At 45.5% G+C, this 22852-nt stretch overlaps 2 protein-coding genes across 6 annotated transcripts in view; one reads left to right on the forward strand and one right to left on the reverse strand.

The window, feature by feature from the left end:
- Positions 1-129: 129 nt before the first annotated feature.
- Positions 130-1865, forward strand: FREY1 (Frey regulator of sperm-oocyte fusion 1). Its single transcript, XM_073541734.1, has 3 exons — positions 130-632; positions 705-778; positions 1636-1865. Exons 1-3 carry the CDS (start codon positions 553-555, stop codon positions 1770-1772), a joined length of 291 nt encoding a protein of 96 aa, XP_073397835.1. The 5' UTR covers positions 130-552; the 3' UTR covers positions 1773-1865.
- A 201-nt stretch (positions 1866-2066) lies between these two features.
- MAPK8IP1 (mitogen-activated protein kinase 8 interacting protein 1) overlaps positions 2067-22852 on the reverse strand; it is a 77120-nt gene continuing 56334 nt past the window's right edge. For 3 of the 5 annotated variants that reach the window (XM_073541687.1, XM_073541691.1, XM_073541690.1), the window contains exons 4-12: positions 22618-22699; positions 14557-15384; positions 13696-13765; positions 12782-12954; positions 10874-10980; positions 10184-10303; positions 8133-8203; positions 7934-8032; positions 2067-6883 (exon numbers count right to left, since the gene is read on the reverse strand). In XM_073541687.1, the coding sequence (XP_073397788.1) occupies positions 6811-6883; positions 7934-8032; positions 8133-8203; positions 10184-10303; positions 10874-10980; positions 12782-12954; positions 13696-13765; positions 14557-15384; positions 22618-22699 (1623 nt within the window). In that variant the 3' untranslated portion in view covers positions 2067-6810. The remainder of the gene's footprint in view (positions 6884-7933; positions 8033-8132; positions 8204-10183; positions 10304-10873; positions 10981-12781; positions 12955-13695; positions 13766-14556; positions 15385-22617; positions 22700-22852) is intronic. The other 2 variants (XM_073541689.1, XM_073541688.1) reach the window with 2 other exon arrangements.

Genomic DNA, 22852 nt, shown 5'->3' on the forward strand with positions numbered 1-22852 from the left:
TAACAGGAACTTTGGGACCCCTCACAGTGGCCAGATTGTGCGGCGCTTCTCCATTCCTTCTCCCCAGGACTGAGAGACATAGGTGGGAAGAGCCCTCAAATTTTTCCGACAGTCCCGTAGAGAATGAGTGGAGCAACGACAAACAAGCACAGCCATTGCTTTTCCTGACGAGCATTTATGAGCCTGTTTTTACGAGGGCGAAACCCGCAGCATTTGGAGATTTTTAACACTCTCAATGTTGGGAAGGAATCTTTAAAATTTCGAATGTGATTGGAATAAAAACTTTCATGTGACTTAAAAAAAAAACCTTTTTTTATTTTGAATAGATGTAAAGTTATTACACATTTTGTTTAACGTTCTTTGTATTGTAAGGTGGTCGCCTCTGGTGTAATGTGCGATTGCAAAATGAATAATTTGGTCGATTATATAAAATAATAAACCAAAAAGTTTTTCTGTTTCTGGACAACTCAATATAAATAAGTGACGCTATTGTCTCCGGCCCATTGTGATGTCACCGGTTCTTTCTCATCACTTGTGTTCCGTGCCGCAGACATGGGTGGGAGTCTTCCGTTCTCGTGGATGTTCCTGTTACTTCTTCTAGGAAGCGTCATGTGTCCTCCGGCCTTACGACGGTGAGTGGGCGAGCAGCGACATTGTCTCTAGACGTTTCTATAGCCGTCTTGCTGATCTCTCTCTGATTACAGAGCTCGACGTGAAATCCCCCTGGACTTTGAAGCTCTCGCTGAGATCCCGGTGAAGCACTCTGGACTTATAGATGGTAATGGCATTTTATAGATTTGTTATTAGTTCAACATTATTACAAGCTCGAAGCCAAAAGCATAAATCCTTGCACCTGGGTCCCAATACCAAATCTGTGCCAGCACCCCCGCCCAGTATGTGCCATTTATAATACTGGTGGCAGAAGACATAAGTGCAATCTCATGTTACAAGGAGCGAATGCGGCTGTCCTGTCTGCACCCCCCATAACGGTCTTCTCCAAGGCTATATTCACATGGAGCTAAATCACAACAGAAAAATCCTGCTACCTGCTGAGACTTGTGGACATAATCTAACTACTGTGCTGGAAGAAAACATGGCTGTGTGAGTGTTACCAGCTGAGGAACAAACCAGTTCTTTTCAGAAGATTCTAGTTGCATCCTTTTGGGTTTTTTTTTTTTGTTCTGCCGAGAAAAAAGCAGACATCGCCGGAATATGTCAATGTAGCCTAAATTCAGAGCAGAAGTCCAGGTTTCTGCCATCGACTCGCAGACTGAACGGTAAACACCAATTAACAGCATTCAGGAGTCATAACATTGTCAGGGCAACTCTGGACAGCCCCTCTAAAGGGTTATTCCCATTTTTAGAAGTATCACCGATCTAGGATGCTGTAGGTGATAAATTGCTGATAACCGGGGATCTGTCTGATCCTGAGAATGGGGCAGTGGAATAAGACATTTCAGAGCTCCGTTCTTGGAATCAGTCGGGGTCCCAGTGGTCGGACCCCCCTGAAATCTGCAAGTTAATTGCTCACTTAGATGGGAATGACCGTCACATACCGGTATATCGGAAACTGCTAATGGTTATTATTGAAATAGTAAAATTGTGATGATTTTTTTTTCACACTTTTGTCTCTAGATTACGGCGTGGTGCCAAAACATCCGTCGTTTCGTCGTCGAGTGACTCGGAAGCAACCAGCAGGGCTAGCCCAGATTGGGAAAAGCAAACGTGATGAGCCGGACATCGGGGAGCTGTACTATGATGACATCATGTGAGACAGCAGGGTTCTGGAGCCCCTTTAGATTTAGGGGGCAGTGTGGTAGTTTGTGATGAGACCATCAGTGAATAAACCTGTATATAATGTATAAGACGTGCCGCTGGCACTAGTTGATGGTATTCTGATGCATTGGTCTTTAAACTGCTGTGTGACACTACAAGTCTCAGCATGCCCTTGCAGTTGTAGCAACTACGGATGGTGGTGGGAGGTGAAAAATTTGTAGACCACCGTGCAGTTTTTGGCATCTGTGACAAAAAAAAAAAAAGAATACAGAAACACGAGCACAAATTAGTAATAAATAAATCTCAGGCTGTTTATTGAGGAGTCACGAGTCGCCCTCTACCCCCAACCCATAAGACCCCCCCATCAGTACAATCTGCCCGTCACACACACGAGAATAAATTCTTGTTCTTTTAAAGGGACACGAAATATGATCAAACCTGAAAAAGCATTCACAAATATTTATGTAAATTTCGGAAAACTCAGCCCAGCGGTCAATTAGGACCTCGAAACTTTCCAGAAACATGCCAAAAATACATGTTATAATAACTAGCAGGCAGGCACCTTCAATGCCACCTATTCTGTGAATAACAGTAGGAATTATGCAGGTTCTGGCATTAGATCCTTCATATTGATTTGGGAAACCATCAGTAAGTAGATGATAAGTTGAGAAGAAAGATTTGCAGGATTCTGGTCCAGTTGTACTTTGGTAGCCACCTCCTCCGGCGGCATCCCCAGCACCTTTTCTGACTACTGTGCCCGGCGTGACATCATGTCTCGTCGAGTAGTAATCAGAAGAGGTGCTGTGATGCTGACAGATAATAGGAGGTTCGCAACGTTCTGGATCGGCGGTCATGGACTACTGACGAACAAATCCACTGTATAGGAAAAAGTTGTACAGTTTTCTTACCAGCTTTGAGTATCAATTCCTCATCTTGTGAAGATCTCTGTTTGCTGTCAATAAAAGGAAACGGCCATTTCTAAGAAGCATTGCAAAGTGTGAACTGCTCAAGAGTCTAAGGTTCTCACCTGTTTACATTCACCGACAGCAAGCAGAAAAAGTAAAATGGAAAATTCCAGATATTTTTTTTCCTTATACAATGTCTAGTTCCATTTAATTAAGTAGAGGAAAGCAATTTCCTGCGGGGTCAGTAGTTGCAGCGCTCTAAAACCTATCCCCTATCCTGTACTAGATTTGTGAGTTTTATGAGGGGATCTCGGCTCTCTTGATGTGTGCTTTAGTAAACCTTGTACTCGCTCCACCTAAGCCCTCACTTTTCATAGAACTTTTTGGTTTGCAGTTCCCCTGTTCTTCCTCCTGGCAGTATCTGTCACTGTTTAAATTGATAGCACAGAGCTGCCAATTTATCCAGATATTTCCAGGAGGAGCAACAGAGGGGAAAAAGCAGCTCAGAAATCTAAGAAAGCTGTCTCAGGACTGTAATGTCATGGACACAAGTCAGGACAGTGAACAGGTAAAGAAAATAACATTTTTAGTTGAAGAAATAGTAAAGTGACTGACCCAGCTAAACCCATTATTACCTGTGCAAACAAACGGTTAAATATGGCTGATTACTGCAAGGGTGCAGATTTCTGGGACCCCGAGTACAGGGCTCTGAAATGCATGTGCCCCACTGCTCCATTCCTTGTCTATGAGATTGGTTGAAGTAGCCAAGTACAACCGCCCATAGACAATGGAAGGAGCCATGGCTTGCAGGTGCGGACACCACTTTATTACAAGCGTTTTTCAGAACCCATTTCTTGAGACCAGTCGGGGTCCCAGCAGCAGTGGCCTTGGCTGACAGGGTGCCACATGTTCTGTAGCCAGGGATGACAATTTCTATTGGGGAAGAATATTTTTCCCTTACTGATAGGGTTGAGACTAGGCTTCGGACTATGGTTAAGGCCATTATTGGAGCTAGGATTACGGCTATGATTGCAGTTCGGGCTAGGATTTGGGCTAGGATTGCAGCTAGGCTTAAGGATTGGATTGGAGCTCAGGATAGGGATAGGGCTAGCGCTAGGATTGGAGATAGATTTAGAACTAGGATTGGTGTTCGGGCTAGGAATAGCAGTTGGAGCTAGGATTTGGGCTAGGATTACAGCTAGGGTTAAGGATCGGATTGGAGCTCAGGATAGGGCTAGGGTTGGCGCTAGGAATGGAGTTCGGGCTAGGATTGGAGATAGAGTTAGAACTAGCATTGGTATTCGGGCTAGGAATAGGAGCTGGGGGTAAGGCTCGGATTTCAGCTGAGGTTACGGATTGGAGCTCGGAATAGGGATTGTATTGGAGATAGGGTTAGAGCTAGGATTGCAGCCAGGTTTAGGGATTGGATTAGAGCTTGGGTTAGAGCTAGAAATGGAGCTTAGGTTAAGGCTAGGATTTGCGTTCAGGCTAGGATTGGATCTCTGATTAGGAATAGGAGTTGGAGCTATAGGGTCACGGCTAGGATTGGAGCTAGGGTTAGGGATTCGACAGAAGAGTGAATCCAGCTCATGGTTACTTAGAAATTCTTTTATTGTAGTAAAATAAATTTTAAAATCCAACTTCATGATTACAGCATCGTGTCACCAACATCCCCAGGGATACATAAACAGATGCGTTTTGCGCTTAAATGCTCTTATTCATAGCATGAATTTCTAGGAACCAAGAGATGGATTCACTCTTCTATCGATTACTAATCCTGCTGCACTGCAGATCTTCTGTGTGCGGGCTCCTGGATGATTGAGGGGTGAGCTGACCTTTTTTCTTTATTACTTAGGGTTAGGGATTGGATTGGAGCTAGGGTTACTGCTAGGATTGCAGGTAGGGTTAGGGCAAGGATTGGAGCTAGGGTCAGGGCTAGGATTGGAGCTATGGTTACGGCTAGGATTGGAGCTAGGGTATGAGCTAGGATTGGAGCCAGGGTCAGGGCTACGATTGGAGCCAGGGTCACGGCTAGGACTGGAGCCAGGGTCAGGGCTAGGATTGGGACCAGGGTCAGGGCTAGGATTGGAGCTATGGTTACGGCTAGGATTGGAGCTAGGATCAGGGCTACGATTGGAGCCAGGGTCACGGCTAGGATTGGAGCCAGGGTCACGGCTAGGATTGGAGCCAGGGTCAGGGCTAGGATTGGAGCCAGGGTCAGGGCTAGGATTGGAGCCAGGGTCACGGCTAGGATTGGAGCCAGGGTCACGGCTAGGACTGGAGCCAGGGTCAGGGCTAGGATTGGAGCCAGGGTCACGGCTAGGATTGGAGCCAGGGTCACGGCTAGGATTGGAGCCAGGGTCAGGGCTAGGATTGGAGCCAGGGTCACGGCTAGGATTGGAGCCAGGGTCACGGCTAGGATTGGAGCCAGGGTCACGGCTAGGACTGGAGCCAGGGTCAGGGCTAGGATTGGGACCAGGGTCAGGGCTAGGATTGGAGCCAGGGTCACGGCTAGGATTGGAGCCAGGGTCACGGCTAGGATTGGAGCCAGGGTCACGGCTAGGACTGGAGCCAGGGTCAGGGCTAGGATTGGGACCAGGGTCAGGGCTAGGATTGAAGCCAGGGTCAGGGCTAGGATTGAAGCCAGGGTCACGGCTAGGATTGCAGCCAGGGTCAGGGCTAGGATTGGAGCCAGGGTCAGGGCTAGGATTGGAGCCAGGGTCAGGGCTAGGATTGGAGCCAGGGTCACGGCTAGGATTGGAGCCAGGGTCACGGCTAGGATTGGAGCCAGGGTCAGGGCTAGGATTGAAGCCAGGGTCAGGGCTAGGATTGAAGCCAGGGTCACGGCTAGGATTGCAGCCAGGGTCAGGGCTAGGATAATAAAATAATTACATTAAAATGTAATAAAAATAATGAGTAAAAAAATAGTGTATAGCTTCTTAATTTTAAAATGTTATGTCAGACTTCGACAAAAAGCAGCAAAACAAAAGGGTGAAAAGAAAGAGTAAATGACAATTGCATCAGTATTTTTTTAATACATGTGCTCGGGGAATAAAGGGCTCAATACTGGATGGGTGAAATGGACTCAGGGAGTGATAACCATCCATGGGTTAATGGTGCTAAAGGTTTGCCTTGCACTGAGCGCTGGCAGCCCACACTACACCACTGCCCAGCAGTCAGACCCCCCAGGGATCAGTAAATTACAGAGCCCAGTTGGGACAACCCAAAGAAAACACTGAGTAGCATTGTGCAAGCCCTTTGGAAAGTCAGCCATTGTGCAGCACCTTGTCAATCCAGGGCAGCGTACACACTGGGCATTCTGTATCATGGTTGTCCTTGTTGACCATAACAACCAATCAGAATCCAGGTTTCATTTTTCCAGAGCAGTTCAGGTAATGTAAGCTTAACTCTGATTGGTTTCTATGGATTCTTTGCCTTGGAGACAGCGCTGGAGACCTGAGGCCTAGTCGTGTTTCTATACATTCTGCCTGTCTAAACACATACCGCTGCCCGCGCCTCCACATATGCGTCCTGTGGTTTTTCTGTCACATGTCAACAACCTTCTGAATAGAGATTTTTTGCAGCATCAATAACAAACAATTGTGTAACACGCATGTCAGCCATTCACCATATTATGGGGTGCCCCCTTTCTTCAGACACTATATTTTTTAAGCTTTTCTTTGTGTTTTTTTCAAAGTCAGGATTAACACACGAACCAATTATTTCCCACCACCTCAGTACAGCGACACGCGGGCTACACATGCCGCCTCATCCCCCCCCCTCAGCACTCGTTTAGTTTGTCCCGACTTTTATGTTTGCTTATGGGGGCATGTTCCATTTGCAATGCATGGAGGGGGGGGAGTTAGGGATAATAGTTCTCCAGATTCTTGAATATGCACAAATGGGTGAGGAGCAGAGCCAAGAAGAGAAACGGTCACCGGGGAACGTTATAAGGGTGTCGCGGCCCTGTGGCCTCGGCCGGCATACACACACCCAGATCACCAGCCCAGCGGGGCACAGGGACAGAGGAGCACAAGCCTCCAGCCCAACCTCCCTCCACCAGATTGCAGCCTCCGGCCTCAGCGTGTAGTCCATGCACAGAACTGGCTTCCGTGTTACAAATCCATGGCTACTCCAGATATATATCTTCTGTGGGACATGTGTACTCCACATATTCTTTGTAAAACTGCTGGAAGGCTCTCCTGGATAGAAAACAAAAAACACATACATGGTTGGGAGAATTGTTTGGTTGACAGGCAGGGGACGGGGCCACCCCCAATTTACGGGAGCCATAAAAGCCGCCACTGCTGTCCATAGACAGGGTGCTTATTGTCGGAGGCACATCTCCTGTTTCTTGGTGCAATGTGCTGCCGACAATGAACATTTACAGGTCCACATAAGTCACCCGACTGATCAACACCGTGATCACATTAATGCTTATCCATCCGTATAAATGAGCCTTTATTCTCTCCTGGGTGACACCAAAATGTCATCATTGTTTGCAAAAAAATCTGTCAGGAGCAATTTGCTGCTTCCCATTTATCACAGGGAATGAAGGAAATTGCTCCGGTCTAGGTAATTATGTGCAACACTGCAGATACAACACACAGGAGGATGCCCCAGAGATCTGACAATGGTCCCACATGGGTCTGGGGTAATAATCCTTGTTGCTGCTTGTAAACCAGTACATTAGAAAATACAGAACTTAAAGGGGTATTCCCATCTCCAAGATCCTATCCCAATATGTAGTAGGTGTAGTAATAATGATATTAGCAAATACCTTCAATTATAAATGTAGTATAGTTCTTCTGATTCACTATGTCGCTTACCCCATTCGCAGGCCATTTCAGTAGCTTAGGTATCCATGGTTATGACCACTAACAACTAACTGTCACTATATGAGTAGTCGTAACCATGGATACCTAAGCTACTGCAATGTCCTCCACATGGGGGAAGGGACATAGCGAATCAGAAGAACTATACTACATTTCTAATTAGAGACGTGTGCTAATATTATTATTACTACACCTACTACGTATTGGACTAGGATATTGGAGATGGGAATATCCCTTTAAAGTAAGATTTCACTGCATTTTATATGCACTTTGTAAAGTCATTCAAAACATTTCTAGGAGGGATAACAGAGGAAAGGCACTGGAATGGTAAAAAAGAAGGCTTCCTAAATTCTTCGGTGTTAATTACATGACAGGAGGAGGTGCAAAGCTCACACGGAGCCTATTAGGGTCACTTACCCGACAGACTCTGCCAGGGGTTTGGTAGATTCCTCCGAAACAAACACGTGACATGCAAACCGATGATCTGTAGGATGTTTGGTGATGAAACCGAAATATCTGGAAAAGGGAGATAGGACACGTGAGTCAGAAGATGGATGAGAAGAATGGAAAGCACAAGTGTCTGCACACTGAACCCCGCGGGACTTGTGGCACTTACTTGCTGTTCTTGGGGTGATATCCACAGAATGAGATATTCTTTAACTGGAAGAAATGGCTGCATGTGTTCACCTGTTGGGAAAAATACATCCTTTTCAGAAGTCACATTTATGGTGGATTCACGGAATCGCTGCAAAAAAATTCAGCAAAAATAATCTGCAGATAAATCCATCTCCAAATTGTGTAGATTTGTGTTGCTGATTTTTCTGCAAAAAAAAAACCCCAGCTGATTTATGAAATAAAAAAAAAACAAAAACATTATTTTCCACCACATGGCCTCAAAAGACATGAGATGGAAAGACATAGCCGCAGGTCAGGTGTGCAGAGAGCTGGGGTGACATCGGAGAGGTTTATGCTTTTTTACTTTACACTTCCTAAAAAAATTTTTATAGAAGGCTTCAAATTCTGAAATGCAAAATTCACATATTGCTGCTGATGTGCAGAAAGAATCGACATGCCGTGGATTTCATCATTTGCACTGCAGGTCAATTTCCGCTTGTAAGATTTCTGCAACAAGTAGACAAGATATTTAAGGTCTCATCTATTTCGCTAATACTAGAATACAAAATTCTGCTGTGGACGTTATCCTCAGGGAAAAAACAAGTCAGGGGTTTGCTGCAGATTTTCGACCATATTTGCATAAGGATACGCCACAGCATCAGATTAGTAGATGACATTTTAATGATCTCATCTTCAGATATTTTCCACGTATAAAGTCACCTGCGGTGCTAGTCTTTCAAGATTTGCAAAATGTTAATTATTTCCAAAGATTTGCAATATTAATTTTATCATCTATAATAATCTATAATAATAAATGCCCTAAGCAACTTCCGGTTGTAACAACTTCCGTCCAGTTGTAACCGGTGACGTCACCGCACACCTCTTTCCATGTGAACCCTCAACACACACACTTCCACTCACCTTTCACCATCTCCACTCACTCTTTCACTCCACATACGACCCTTTCTCTCACTCCGTCTCTCATACTAACGCCGTCATCGCCGCTGATCCACGATCCCTGACATCTTCTTCCGCCGGCGCCATCCTGGATCCAGACGTCCTCCACGCCGGCGACATGTTCTTGCGGCAACGCCATTTTGGATCGGCGAAATCCCGCGATAGTCAAGATGGCGTCGCCGCAAGAACATGTCGCCGGCGAGGACGACGTTGGGATCCAAAATGGCGTCGGCGAAAACTCGCGAGATTTCGCCGACGCCATTTTGGATCCTGACGTCGTCCACGCCGGCGACATGTTCTTGCGGCGACGCCATTTTGGATCGGCGAAATCCCGCGATAGTCAAGATGGCGTCGCCGCAAGAACATGTCGCCGGCGAGGACGACGTCGGGATCCAAAATGGCGTCGGCGAAAACTCGCGAGATTTCGCCGACGCCATTTTGGATCCCGACGTCGTCCATGCCGGCGACATGGTCTTCCGGCGACGCCATCTTGACTATCGCGGGATTTCACGATACTCAAGATGGCGTCGCCGCAGGAACATGTCGCCGGCTTGGACAACGTCTGGATCCAGGATGGCGCCGGCGGAAGAAGATGTCGGGGATCGTGGAGCAGCGGCGATGACGGCGTGAGTATGAGAGACGGAGTGAGAGAAGGGGTCGTATGTGGAGTGAAAGAGTGAGTGGAGATGGTGAAAGGTGAGAGGAGTGTGTGTTGAGGAGTGTGTGTGTTGAGGGTTAACATGGCAAGAGGTGTGATGCTATCGCATCCTCCCGATGCGATAGCATCGGGCCATAATCTAGTCTTCAATATAAAAAGGTCAAATCTGCAGCACAGTTTGCAACAATTGGGTTTTGATTCTGCCATTGAATTTAGCAAGAAAAATCCACGGCAGGAATTGTGAATTTTACAAATCCAGACTATAGGTAAATTTTTGCATTGTATGATTATTATTGAGAATGATGATGATAAAATGACAGCTACTGTAATAAGCTGCAGATTTTCCATATCTGAGACCTGAAACCTAAAATGAAGCTACTGGGCCCCAACATGAAATATGTACCAGGGGTCCCACATCATTTATAAGGCCTTCATACCTGGCTGTGATCGTGAGGGTCTTCCCCATGTACTGCGATCTTCAACCCTCTGAGGCTAATCTCCAATACACAGCTAGAAGGAGGGTTTGACAGCACTGTAAGGCGACGAGACATAGCAATCTGCAGTAACAAGGCGACAAATCACAAAAATAACAAAGACGTATTATAAAGTGAATTGCAGGTGTAAAAATATGTCAAAGTGTGTAAAACCATGTGGTGTGTGGACTACATGCTTAAGACCTCCTGGTCCCTGATTATAATTCTGCTCATATGTTAGAAACTGTACTTTTTTTCCTCTTTGTTGCCAGTAGGTGTCAGTGTTGCACGAGAAAAGACCCTCCCAACTTTACAACGTGCTGGAAAGCAGAAGCCATGTGTATAGGGGCTACGATTCTCCCTTAATTTATGTTTTTTTTTTCCTAGAAATTAATGGAATTTATGCAAAGCAAATTAGAATACAAATAAAGCCTGCAGACCTCACACATACGTAAAAAAGAATATTAAGGTGCTTGGCGATCTTGTACTATTGTTACGACTTGCCGCATCTTTCAACTATGCTTGTTTGTGTTCTTGTGGCCAGAAAAAAAAATGAGGGACCCAAGTCCCCCCTACTCTGGTCATCAGTAGGGGTCCAAGCAGTGGGATGGAATACCCCTTTAACTGCCCTTTTAGACAAGAGGACGTTCTCACCTTTTGCATGGCAGTGCAGAGGACATCAGTCCCTTTGTGATATGGAACCTGCACCGACCCAAGAAACTTCACCCAAAACTGATCCAACCAATCGGAGGCCCGGGTTTCTGTGAGAAGATACAAAACAAAGTAGACCCATCACATGCACAGATCACACCTCATATACTGCACTGGGGCTTCCATGGATGCAACTAAAAATCCAAGTCCACAATAGAAAATGAAGCAAAATTGCAACAGGCAATAAAACATCCTACAGCTCTGCCTAATCTGATCCTTCCATTATACTTTCTTTTGTCTGATCATAAAGTTATGCTGTTTTACGGCACAATCCGTAGGTTACCAAGCACAAGCAGTGAGGGTCTGATGGAAGAAAGGCTGCAGGATCTGACTACACAGGGATTGTTTGTAGTCTGTTACCTTGGAGACGCATAAATCAAATAAATGGAACATTTTTAATTTAACAATTGTTGCAAAGGTACTGCATTTTTCAGAATAGTTGCACACAGGAAAAAAATAAGTAACGGCTGCAAAGGTGAATCTAATAGCTTAGTAAAGGTACGGTCAACCCCCCCCCCCCCAAAAAAAAATGCAATAATTAGAGAGAAAGGAGCGAGTGCTCATAACTCCTCCCATGTGCACAATGATTGACAGATCTCCCTGTTTACAAGCACATACAAGACAAGCTGTCAGTCACTGTGGGGGGTGTTAGGAGGACTCACTGACTTTCTTCAGGGGTCCTAGGAGCACAAACAGCTTTTTCCACAAAAGTACTGATTTAAAGCATAAAAAACAATATAAATAACATATCCCCGATTTCAGCGTCTCCTCCTTTAACCAGTCTGAACTTTCCTAGCCCCTTGTCTTGGAAGAAAGAGTCTTGTGGTGGCTCCAAAAATATTTACCCCTTCGCTTTTTAACCCATTTAAGAGATGTCCGATCCCATCAGCGCAATACTACAATTTAGCCCATTCTCAACCCCCAAACTGTCCAATAAGAGGCCAAATGACAGAGCATCCGGGGGATATGCTGGAGACAACTTTTGGTGCATGTGAGGTTATAGGACGTGGTGGTGAAGCTCGGAGGTCTGCCAATTCTTCCAGCAGCATAGAAACCTTTCCATTATTCTTGGATGTCGCAGGGGGGCCCTATGGATACACATTTCTGGCATCACTTCATATTAATATACAAGAAGTTTTTTTACTCATGTGCCAAGTTAGAAATGTCTAAATCTAGGCGTACTTTCATGTCGGCTCACGAGGACTGTAAGTAAATAGGGGGCAGTAGGGACCATAATTTCCTAATCCCATTATCATTCTACTAATATGGCGGTGCATCTGGACTGGAGGCAAACCACCCATAGAGAAAGGGTAAGGGACCAACTGGAATGCCTCTCCGCGGATCTGATAGCACCAGTTGGGGGTGACTTTTGTGGTCCATATAAACCTTACATACATGACACAATAGGAATAAGTCCATGTATCACCTTCTGAAATCTCTAGAGGGAGTAAATATCCCTATCAAGTACCGTAAGTAAAATTAACATTGATGTATGAGATTGATATGTATGACTGCTGGGACCCCCATCGGTCACAAGAAAGGGGGACTCACAGTTCTGATCAGTGCTCACACAGGCGACGTTGGAGACCCCATTCTCAGAATCAGTGGGGTTTCAGCAGCCGGACCCATAGCAATCATACCTTTATCATCTATCCTGTGCATAGTGGATACAGTTAGTCTACGGGACATCCCCTTTAAGAATGACCATACAAAATACGGATTGTACAGGTGAGCAAACCATATGTTTCACCTGTGCATTCACTGCAGGTGAAAACTGCATGACAAAATTTCAGCAGCGTCCACATGGGCACCTTGAAACCAGCACTTGCGGGTGGGGACGGCTGCTCTTACCTGAGAGGAGGTCCGGATCCTTCACCACCTGAACTGCATAGTAGGCTGGGAAGATCCCGCGCTCCCCGGTTCTCATGTTATAAGCCTCGTACCAGAAATCTTCAGCTTTAACCTCCACCAGCAGCGGGTCCTCCGCCTCCAGCTCCAGTTCACCGGGGTGACGAGGCATGAACCTGCCATTGATGGTTCAATTAATGGGATAATGGGCTGCAATTAAACACTGAGCTACTTTAACATTTAATTAGTAAAAGTCATTCAGAGCAACTCCGCAGCGCAAACCTGTCCGAAGATATATGAAGGAATAACTTATCTAGCAATTCCCAGTATGGAGCAATTAAGCTGGGGCTTGCAGGTGACTTTGTTCTTGTGGCCAATGACGTGCCACCCCTATGTCTCAGCGTAATGCAGGCGATTGGGGTCGTATGGTGATTTTTAGGGTACAGTGACCACGACGAACAAGTCACACAATGTCTAAGCGGGTCTGACTTCTTGCGATTTGTTTGCTGCAGTTGCGGTAATGCAACCCATACCCCGAATAAGACGTTGCAATATAGCAGCGACGTACAGCGATCTTTGACCACGTGAGCCGTACGGTGCAACAGCAATTCTTAGACAAGTCGCGAGACCAAAAGCATCTGTGCAACTCGTCTGCAACTTGCCGTCACGAGACTATTTCAGAGCTGTGATTGTGTTGTAAAAACGTTGACCAAATGGCAAATAAGTTTCATGCAAATCGCAGCCGCACGTGACCTGCATTAAAGTCCACCGCATGCGAGTCCCCACAGAAAATCACTCACATCTGCAAACACTGCGACACCACCTGAAATCATTAGACGCGATGTCGCAACGTACCACCGCAATCCTAGTGCCACGCTATAAATGTTGCAGCTAGAGTAATGCATTAGTGCAGTCACCTGAACACGGCTCGATGCGTCTGCTCTCGCTCCTCCCCATTTATCAGGCAGGAAAACAAGCCGAAGGAATCTGCACACAAAAAGATGACATACTGAGGGACCAAGAAAACATTACACCCTTTACCCCCTCCCTAAATCCTTGAGGTCCGAGCATGAACATCCCCAAACAGTGAAACTTAAAGACCCCGATTCATCATTTTTTTGCGCCTTTATTTGGGCCCAAATTCATTATGGCCTTTGTGCCATTTTTTTACAAAATTTTTTTCATTCCTCGTCCTTTGATAAGGTTTCTTTCACGATGCGGACGTGCCCTTCATTATCCAGAGGTTTTCATTTTATTCACTTTTTTAAACTTTTCTACATGTTACCCTTCATTTTTCTTTTCGCACATGCAACATTTGAAGGCTTTTTGAAAGTGTCATGTGACATTTTTACTTAAAAAATGTGCATATCGAGAAAAAAAAAGTTTTTAAAATAATTAATAAATGATGAATTACCTAAAAAAAAAAAAAAGATGCAAATGTCATAATGGCATAAGAAATTGCGGCACTCACCGCAAGATGATTTTTCTTGAAATGGATCAATAAAATAAATTAACTTAGGTATGAGTGAATCACATGGCAGGCGTGTTTGCGGACACTTCTACAAGACATAATATTAGTGCCCATATAAAATTAGCTAAAAAAAAAACCCTTTTTCTATTAAAAAAAAAAGTCAAGAAAAAATGATGAATCAGGGCCAACAAGCTAACAAAATCGGCACATTGAACGAGCCAAATTTATATTAATTTTTTGCACCAAATTTGACAAGACAGGATGGCAGACATGAAATATATTAGTAGATTAGAACGAATTTTCTCACTCGTAAACTCACTCGTACAGCGCGACCGTCCGTTCATGAAGACATTTAGGAACTTTTTGGAGTAAGAGACGTCGCCGTCTGGAGAAGAGGTGTCCGATAAGCACATGGACCTACGGACTCTACTTCCCTCCCTCCCGGACGCCCCCACCTGTTCCTCCTCTTCCTCTTCATATTCCTCACCGATAGCCGACTCATACGGTGAGGACACGCAGTTGTCGTAAACGGTGCCGCTGTCGCTGTCATCACTGTACCCAGCGTAACACTGCCGCAGACTGACCAACTGCAGCTGCACGTTATCGTCCACCACTAACGTGTACTTGACGGAGTCATAAGATAAGCCACTGGTGTCCGAGCTGACCGATGACCTCTGAAGTCCACGAGGACCCCCAACCCTTCCAGGACACCCAAGATACCCCACCCCATCTTCCCCTTCCTCCTCCTCCTCCTCTTCACTGATGGAGAACTGCTGTCTGGTCCCATTGTTAGGACGGACATTAATGTCTGCGTCTGAGCTGACGGACATGCGGCAGGGTCCGGCCTGGGATACAAATGGTCTCTCGGGTTCTGGAGGGTCGGATGACCTCTGCACAGGCGTCAGGAATATCTCTTCTGTAGGCTCCAGTCTTACATCTGTCTGGTAACGGATGCGGTCTCTGTGAGGGTCCAAGCGTGTCCTAGCAGAGGAACGTCCGGAGGGATCGTTGGCACTCTGGGTGGTATTGTGACGTCTGCAGGGTGTATCGGTGGAGGTCCCACGGTCCTGCGTCACGGCTGGTGGGTTCCCTTCATCGCTCAAACATATGTGTTCGTTGGATGGGGTTGTCTCTCCTGTATAACCAGATAAAACGGATACAAAATTACAAAGGTGATGTATGAATTCATATGGTATTATGTCAAAGGACAGAACAGGGGGTAGACCTCCAGGACCCCACAACGAGGCACTAGGAGACCTCCAGCCTGGATCAGTCACCATAATCCCAAATATGTACTGTCATAGATTGACCCTAATCATTACCGGGGCCCTGACTGTGGGTGACACTGTTACTGGGGCCCTGACTGTGGGTGACACTGTTACTGGGGCCCTGACTGTGGGTGACACTGTTACTGGGGCCCTGACTGTGGGTGACACTGTTACTGGGGCCCTGACTGTGAATGACACTGTTATTGGGGCACTGACTGAATGACACCGTTATTGGGGCACTGACTGTGAATGACACCGTTATTGGGGCACTGACTGTGAATGACACCTTTATTGGGGCACTGACTGTGAATGACACCTTTATTGGGGCACTGACTGTGAATGACACCATTATTGGGGCACTGACTGTGAATGACACCATTATTGGGGCACTGACTGTGAATGACACTGTTATTGGGGCACTGACTGTGAATGACACTATTATTGGGGCACTAACTGTGAATGACACTATTATTGGGGCACGGACTGTGACTGACACTGTTATTGGGGCACGGACTGTGACTGACACTATTATTGGGGCATTGACTGTGACTGACACTATTATTGGGGCACTGACTGTGAATGACACTTATTGGGGCACTGACTGTGAATGACACTATTATTGGGGCACTGACTGTGAATGACACTATTATTGGGGCACTGACTGTGAATGACACTGTTATTGGGGCACTGACTGTGAATGACACTATTATTGGGGCACTGACTGTGAATGACACTGTTATTGGGGCACTGACTGTGAATGACACTATTATTGGGGCACTGACTGTGAATGACACTATTATTGGGGCACTGACTGAATGACACTGTTATTGGGGCACTGACTGTGAATGACACTATTATTGGGGCACTGACTGTGAATGACACTGTTATTGGGGCACTGACTGTGAATGACACTGTTATTGGGGCACTGACTGTGAATGACACTGTTATTGGGGCACTGACTGTGAATGACACTATTATTTGGGGCACTGACTGTGAATGACACTGTTATTGGGGCACTGACTGTGAATGACACTATTATTGGGGCACTGACTGTGAATGACACTATTATTGGGGCACTGACTGTGAATGACACTTATTGGGGCACTGACTGTGAATGACACTTATTGGGGCACTGACTGTGAATGACACTTATTGGGGCACTGACTGTGAATGACACTATTCTTTGGGGCACTGACTGTGAATGACACTGTTATTGGGGCACTGACTGTGAATGACACTATTATTTGGGGCACTGACTGTGAATGACACTATTATTTGGGGCACTGACTGTGAATGACACTATTATTTGGGGCACTGACTGTGAATGACACTATTATTTGGGGCACTGACTGTGAATGACACTGTTATTGGGGCACTGACTGTGAATGACACTGTTATTGGGGCACTGACTGTGAATGACACTGTTATTGGGGCACTGACTGTGAATGACACTGTTATTGGGGCACTGACTGTGAATGACACTGTTATTGGGGCACTGACTGTGACTGACACTGTTATTGGGGCACTGACTGTGAATGACACCTTTATTGGGGCACTGACTGTGAATGACACTATTATTGAGGCACTGACTGTGAATGACACTTATTGGGGCACTGACTGTGAATGACACTTATTGGGGCACTGACTGTGAATGACACTTATTGGGGCACTGACTGTGAATGACACTGTTATTGGGGCACTGACTGTGAATGACACTATTCTTTGGGGCACTGACTGTGAATGACACTGTTATTGGGGCACTGACTGTGAATGACACTATTATTTGGGGCACTGACTGTGAATGACACTATTATTTGGGGCACTGACTGTGAATGACACTATTATTTGGGGCACTGACTGTGAATGACAGTTATTGGGGCACTGACTGTGAATGACACTGTTATTGGGGCACTGACTGTGAATGACACTGTTATTGGGGCACTGACTGTGAATGACACTATTATTGGGGCACTGACTGTGAATGACACTGTTATTGGGGCACTGACTGTGACTGACACTGTTATTGGGGCACTGACTGTGAATGACACCTTTATTGGGGCACTGACTGTGAATGACACTTATTGGGGCACTGACTGTGAATGACACTTATTGGGGCACTGACTGTGACTGACACTGTTATTGGGGCACTGACTGTGAATGACACGGTTATTGGGGCACTGACTGTGAATGACACGGTTATTGGGGCACTGACTGTGAATGACACTGTTATTGGGGCACTGACTGTGAATGACACTATTATTTGGGGCACTGACTGTGAATGACACTGTTATTGGGGCACTGACTGTGACTGACACTGTTATTGGGGCACTGACTGTGAATGACACGGTTATTGGGGCACTGACTGTGAATGACACGGTTATTTGGGGCACTGACTGTGAATGACACGGTTATTGGGGCACTGACTGTGAATGACACGGTTATTGGGGCACTGACTGTGAATGACACGGTTATTGGGGCACTGACTGTGAATGACACTATTATTTGGGGCACTGACTGTGAATGACACTATTATTTGGGGCACTGACTGTGAATGACACTGTTATTGGGGCACTGACTGTGAATGACACTGTTATTGGGGCACTGACTGTGAATGACACTGTTATTGGGGCACTGACTGTGAATGACACTATTATTTGGGGCACTGACTGTGAATGACACTGTTATTGGGGCACTGACTGTGACTGACACTGTTATTGGGGCACTGACTGTGAATGACACTGTTATTGGGGCACTGACTGTGAATGACACTGTTATTGGGGCACTGACTGTGAATGACACTGTTATTGGGGCACTGACTGTGAATGACACTGTTATTGGGGCACTGACTGTGAATGACACGGTTATTGGGGCACTGACTGTGAATGACACGGTTATTGGGGCACTGACTGTGAATGACACGGTTATTTGGGGCACTGACTGTGAATGACACGGTTATTGGGGCACTGACTGTGAATGACACTGTTATTGGGGCACTGACTGTGAATGACACGGTTATTGGGGCCCTGACTGTGAATGACACTATTATTTGGGGCACTGACTGTGAATGACACTGTTATTGGGGCACTGACTGTGACTGACACTGTTATTGGGGCACTGACTGTGAATGACACTGTTATTGGGGCACTGACTGTGAATGACACGGTTATTGGGGCCCTGACTGTGAATGACACTATTATTTGGGGCACTGACTGTGAATGACACTGTTATTGGGGCACTGACTGTGACTGACACTGTTATTGGGGCACTGACTGTGAATGACACTGTTATTGGGGCACTGACTGTGAATGACACGGTTATTGGGGCACTGACTGTGAATGACACGGTTATTTGGGGCACTGACTGTGAATGACACGGTTATTGGGGCACTGACTGTGAATGACACGGTTATTGGGGCACTGACTGTGAATGACACGGTTATTGGGGCACTGACTGTGAATGACACTATTATTTGGGGCACTGACTGTGAATGACACTGTTATTGGGGCACTGACTGTGAATGACACTGTTATTGGGGCACTGACTGTGAATGACACTGTTATTGGGGCACTGACTGTGAATGACACTGTTATTGGGGCACTGACTGTGAATGACACGGTTATTGGGGCCCTGACTGTGAATGACACTATTATTTGGGGCACTGACTGTGAATGACACTGTTATTGGGGCACTGACTGTGAATGACACTATTATTGGGGCACTGACTGTGAATGACACTGTTATTGGGGCACTGACTGTGAATGACACTGTTATTGGGGCACTGACTGTGAATGACACTGTTATTGGGGCACTGACTGTGAATGACACGGTTATTGGGGCCCTGACTGTGAATGACACTATTATTTGGGGCACTGACTGTGAATGACACTGTTATTGGGGCACTGACTGTGAATGACACTGTTATTGGGGCACTGACTGTGAATGACACTGTTATTGGGGCACTGACTGTGACTGACACTGTTATTGGGGCACTGACTGTGACTGACACTGTTATTGGGGCACTGACTGTGAATGACACCTTTATTGGGGCACTGACTGTGAATGACACTTATTGGGGCACTGACTGTGAATGACACTGTTATTGGGGCACTGACTGTGAATGACACTGTTATTGGGGCACTGACTGTGACTGACACTGTTATTGGGGCACTGACTGTGAATGACACTTATTGGGGCACTGACTGTGAATGACACTGTTATTGGGGCACTGACTGTGAATGACACTGTTATTGGGGCACTGACTGTGAATGACACGGTTATTGGGGCCCTGACTGTGAATGACACTGTTATTTGGGGCACTGACTGTGAATGACACTATTATTGGGGCACTGACTGTGAATGACACGGTTATTGGGGCACTGACTGTGAATGACACGGTTATTGGGGCCCTGACTGTGAATGACACTGTTATTTGGGGCACTGACTGTGAATGACACTATTATTGGGGCACTGACTGTGAATGACACGGTTATTGGGGCACTGACTGTGAATGACACGGTTATTGGGGCACTGACTGTGAATGACACTATTATTTGGGGCACTGACTGTGAATGACACTGTTATTGGGGCACTGACTGTGAATGACACTGTTATTGGGGCACTGACTGTGAATGACACGGTTATTGGGGCCCTGACTGTGAATGACACTATTATTTGGGGCACTGACTGTGAATGACACTGTTATTGGGGCACTGACTGTGAATGACACTGTTATTGGGGCACTGACTGTGACTGACACGGTTATTGGGGCACTGACTGTGACTGACACTGTTATTGGGGCACTGACTGTGAATGACACCTTTATTGGGGCACTGACTGTGAATGACACTTATTGGGGCACTGACTGTGAATGACACTGTTATTGGGGCACTGACTGTGAATGACACTGTTATTGGGGCACTGACTGTGACTGACACTGTTATTGGGGCACTGACTGTGAATGACACTTATTGGGGCACTGACTGTGAATGACACTGTTATTGGGGCACTGACTGTGAATGACACTGTTATTGGGGCACTGACTGTGAATGACACGGTTATTGGGGCACTGACTGTGAATGACACTGTTATTTGGGGCACTGACTGTGAATGACACTGTTATTTGGGGCACTGACTGTGAATGACACTGTTATTGGGGCACTGACTGTGAATGACACTGTTATTGGGGCACTGACTGTGACTGACACTGTTATTGGGGCACTGACTGTGAATGACACTTATTGGGGCACTGACTGTGAATGACACTGTTATTGGGGCACTGACTGTGAATGACACTGTTATTGGGGCACTGACTGTGAATGACACGGTTATTGGGGCACTGACTGTGAATGACACTGTTATTTGGGGCACTGACTGTGAATGACACTGTTATTGGGGCACTGACTGTGAATGACACTATTATTTGGGGCACTGACTGTGAATGACACGGTTATTGGGGCACTGACTGTGAATGACACGGTTATTGGGGCACTGACTGTGAATGACACTGTTATTGGGGCACTGACTGTGAATGACACTGTTATTGGGGCACTGACTGTGAATGACACTATTATTTGGGGCACTGACTGTGAATGACACTGTTATTGGGGCACTGACTGTGAATGACACTGTTATTGGGGCACTGACTGTGAATGACACGGTTATTGGGGCACTGACTGTGAATGACACGGTTATTGGGGCCCTGACTGTGAATGACACTGTTATTGGGGCACTGACTGTGACTGACACTGTTATTTGGGGCACTGACTGTGAATGACACTATTATTTGGGGCACTGACTGTGAATGACACTATTATTTGGGGCACTGACTGTGAATGACACTATTATTTGGGGCACTGACTGTGAATGACACGGTTATTGGGGCACTGACTGTGAATGACACTGTTATTGGGGCACTGACTGTGAATGACACTGTTATTGGGGCACTGACTGTGAATGACACTATTATTTGGGGCACTGACTGTGAATGACACTGTTATTGGGGCACTGACTGTGAATGACACTGTTATTGGGGCACTGACTGTGAATGACACGGTTATTGGGGCACTGACTGTGAATGACACGGTTATTGGGGCCCTGACTGTGAATGACACTGTTATTGGGGCACTGACTGTGAATGACACTGTTATTTGGGGCACTGACTGTGAATGACACTATTATTTGGGGCACTGACTGTGAATGACACTGTTATTTGGGGCACTGACTGTGAATGACACTGTTATTGGGGCACTGACTGTGGGTATCTTTGGGGCACACCGTGGATTAATAAAGACTACCATATTACGACTCATGTGGTATAAAATCACCCTGAACACTTAATGTCAGAACACAAAAAATAATGGAAAAACAAACAAACATTCACAAAACTAAACTGTCCTGATATTAGAGAGACGCCGCGGCCGGAAGAACAAGAATATCCGGAGATTACAGAAAGGTCAGAATTCTAATATCCGTGAAATCATAAGAGATTACCTCACTTGTGTTCAGTCATTTTTTTCCTCAGAATTCTGATTTTTTTTCTCTTTGACTTCTCACTCTTTTCTCTCAGAAGTCTGACTCTTTCTTAGTATTAGCAATTCGTACCTGAGGATTCTGACTTTCACCTCGAAATTCTATCTCAGAAGTTTTGACTTTTCCCCTCAGATTTCTGACTTTTTCCTCTCAGAATTTTTACTGTTTAGCTATAAATTTTATTTATTTCACAAGTTTTGGCTTTTTACCTCAGAATGTTGATTTTTTTTTACCTCAGAATTCTCAACATTTTGACATTTTACCTCAGAATTTTTACTTTTTACCTCAGAATTATGATTTTGTTTCCTCTCAGAAATCCGATTTCATTTTACCACATAATTTTTACCTCAGAATTTGGACATTTGTCTCAGAACGCTGTTTTGTTTTTACAGCAAAAAAAAAAAATTTTGTTTTGTAACCTCAGAATTCTTCTGCCTTTCTTCTTTCAGACATTTTCTCTCACAATTTGTACTTTTTACCTCACAATTCTAATGATCTGAACCTTAGAATTCGCACAAAATTCAGGGGTTTTTTTTTCTTTTACATCGGAATTTAGTCTGTATCCCACTTACCCGTCTTGAGTGGGGAGGACGAGCGGGACACTCTGTCTTGCCAGCTGTATTTTTTTGCCAGGGAGTTGTTATTTAAAGTGTCCTGTAAAAATGTCAACATTTTTATTACAAAAAAAAATATTTTACAACAAAAAAAAAAAACGAGCATCGCTGCAAAACGCTGAGCTCGGGAGGAGCGAGTTGTAATATTGTGCTTTACAAGAAGGGGTTAATGGGCGGAATGTGATATTTTTAT

This window comes from Dendrobates tinctorius, unplaced genomic scaffold (genome assembly GCF_039654945.1).
Source record: "Dendrobates tinctorius isolate UK_male_01 unplaced genomic scaffold, ASM3965494v1 ptg000124l, whole genome shotgun sequence".
Classification (NCBI taxonomy): Eukaryota; Metazoa; Chordata; class Amphibia; order Anura; family Dendrobatidae; genus Dendrobates; species Dendrobates tinctorius.

Bases quoted from the DNA above. Each gene is read 5' to 3' on its own strand.
- FREY1 (XM_073541734.1), top strand. From the start codon at position 553: ATGGGTGGGAGTCTTCCGTTCTCGTGGATGTTCCTGTTACTTCTTCTA. The intron at 633-704 runs GTGAGTGGGCGA...CTCTGATTACAG, and splicing joins TGTCCTCCGGCCTTACGACG to AGCTCGACGTGAAATCCCCC. The intron at 779-1,635 runs GTAATGGCATTT...TTTTGTCTCTAG, and splicing joins GCACTCTGGACTTATAGATG to ATTACGGCGTGGTGCCAAAA.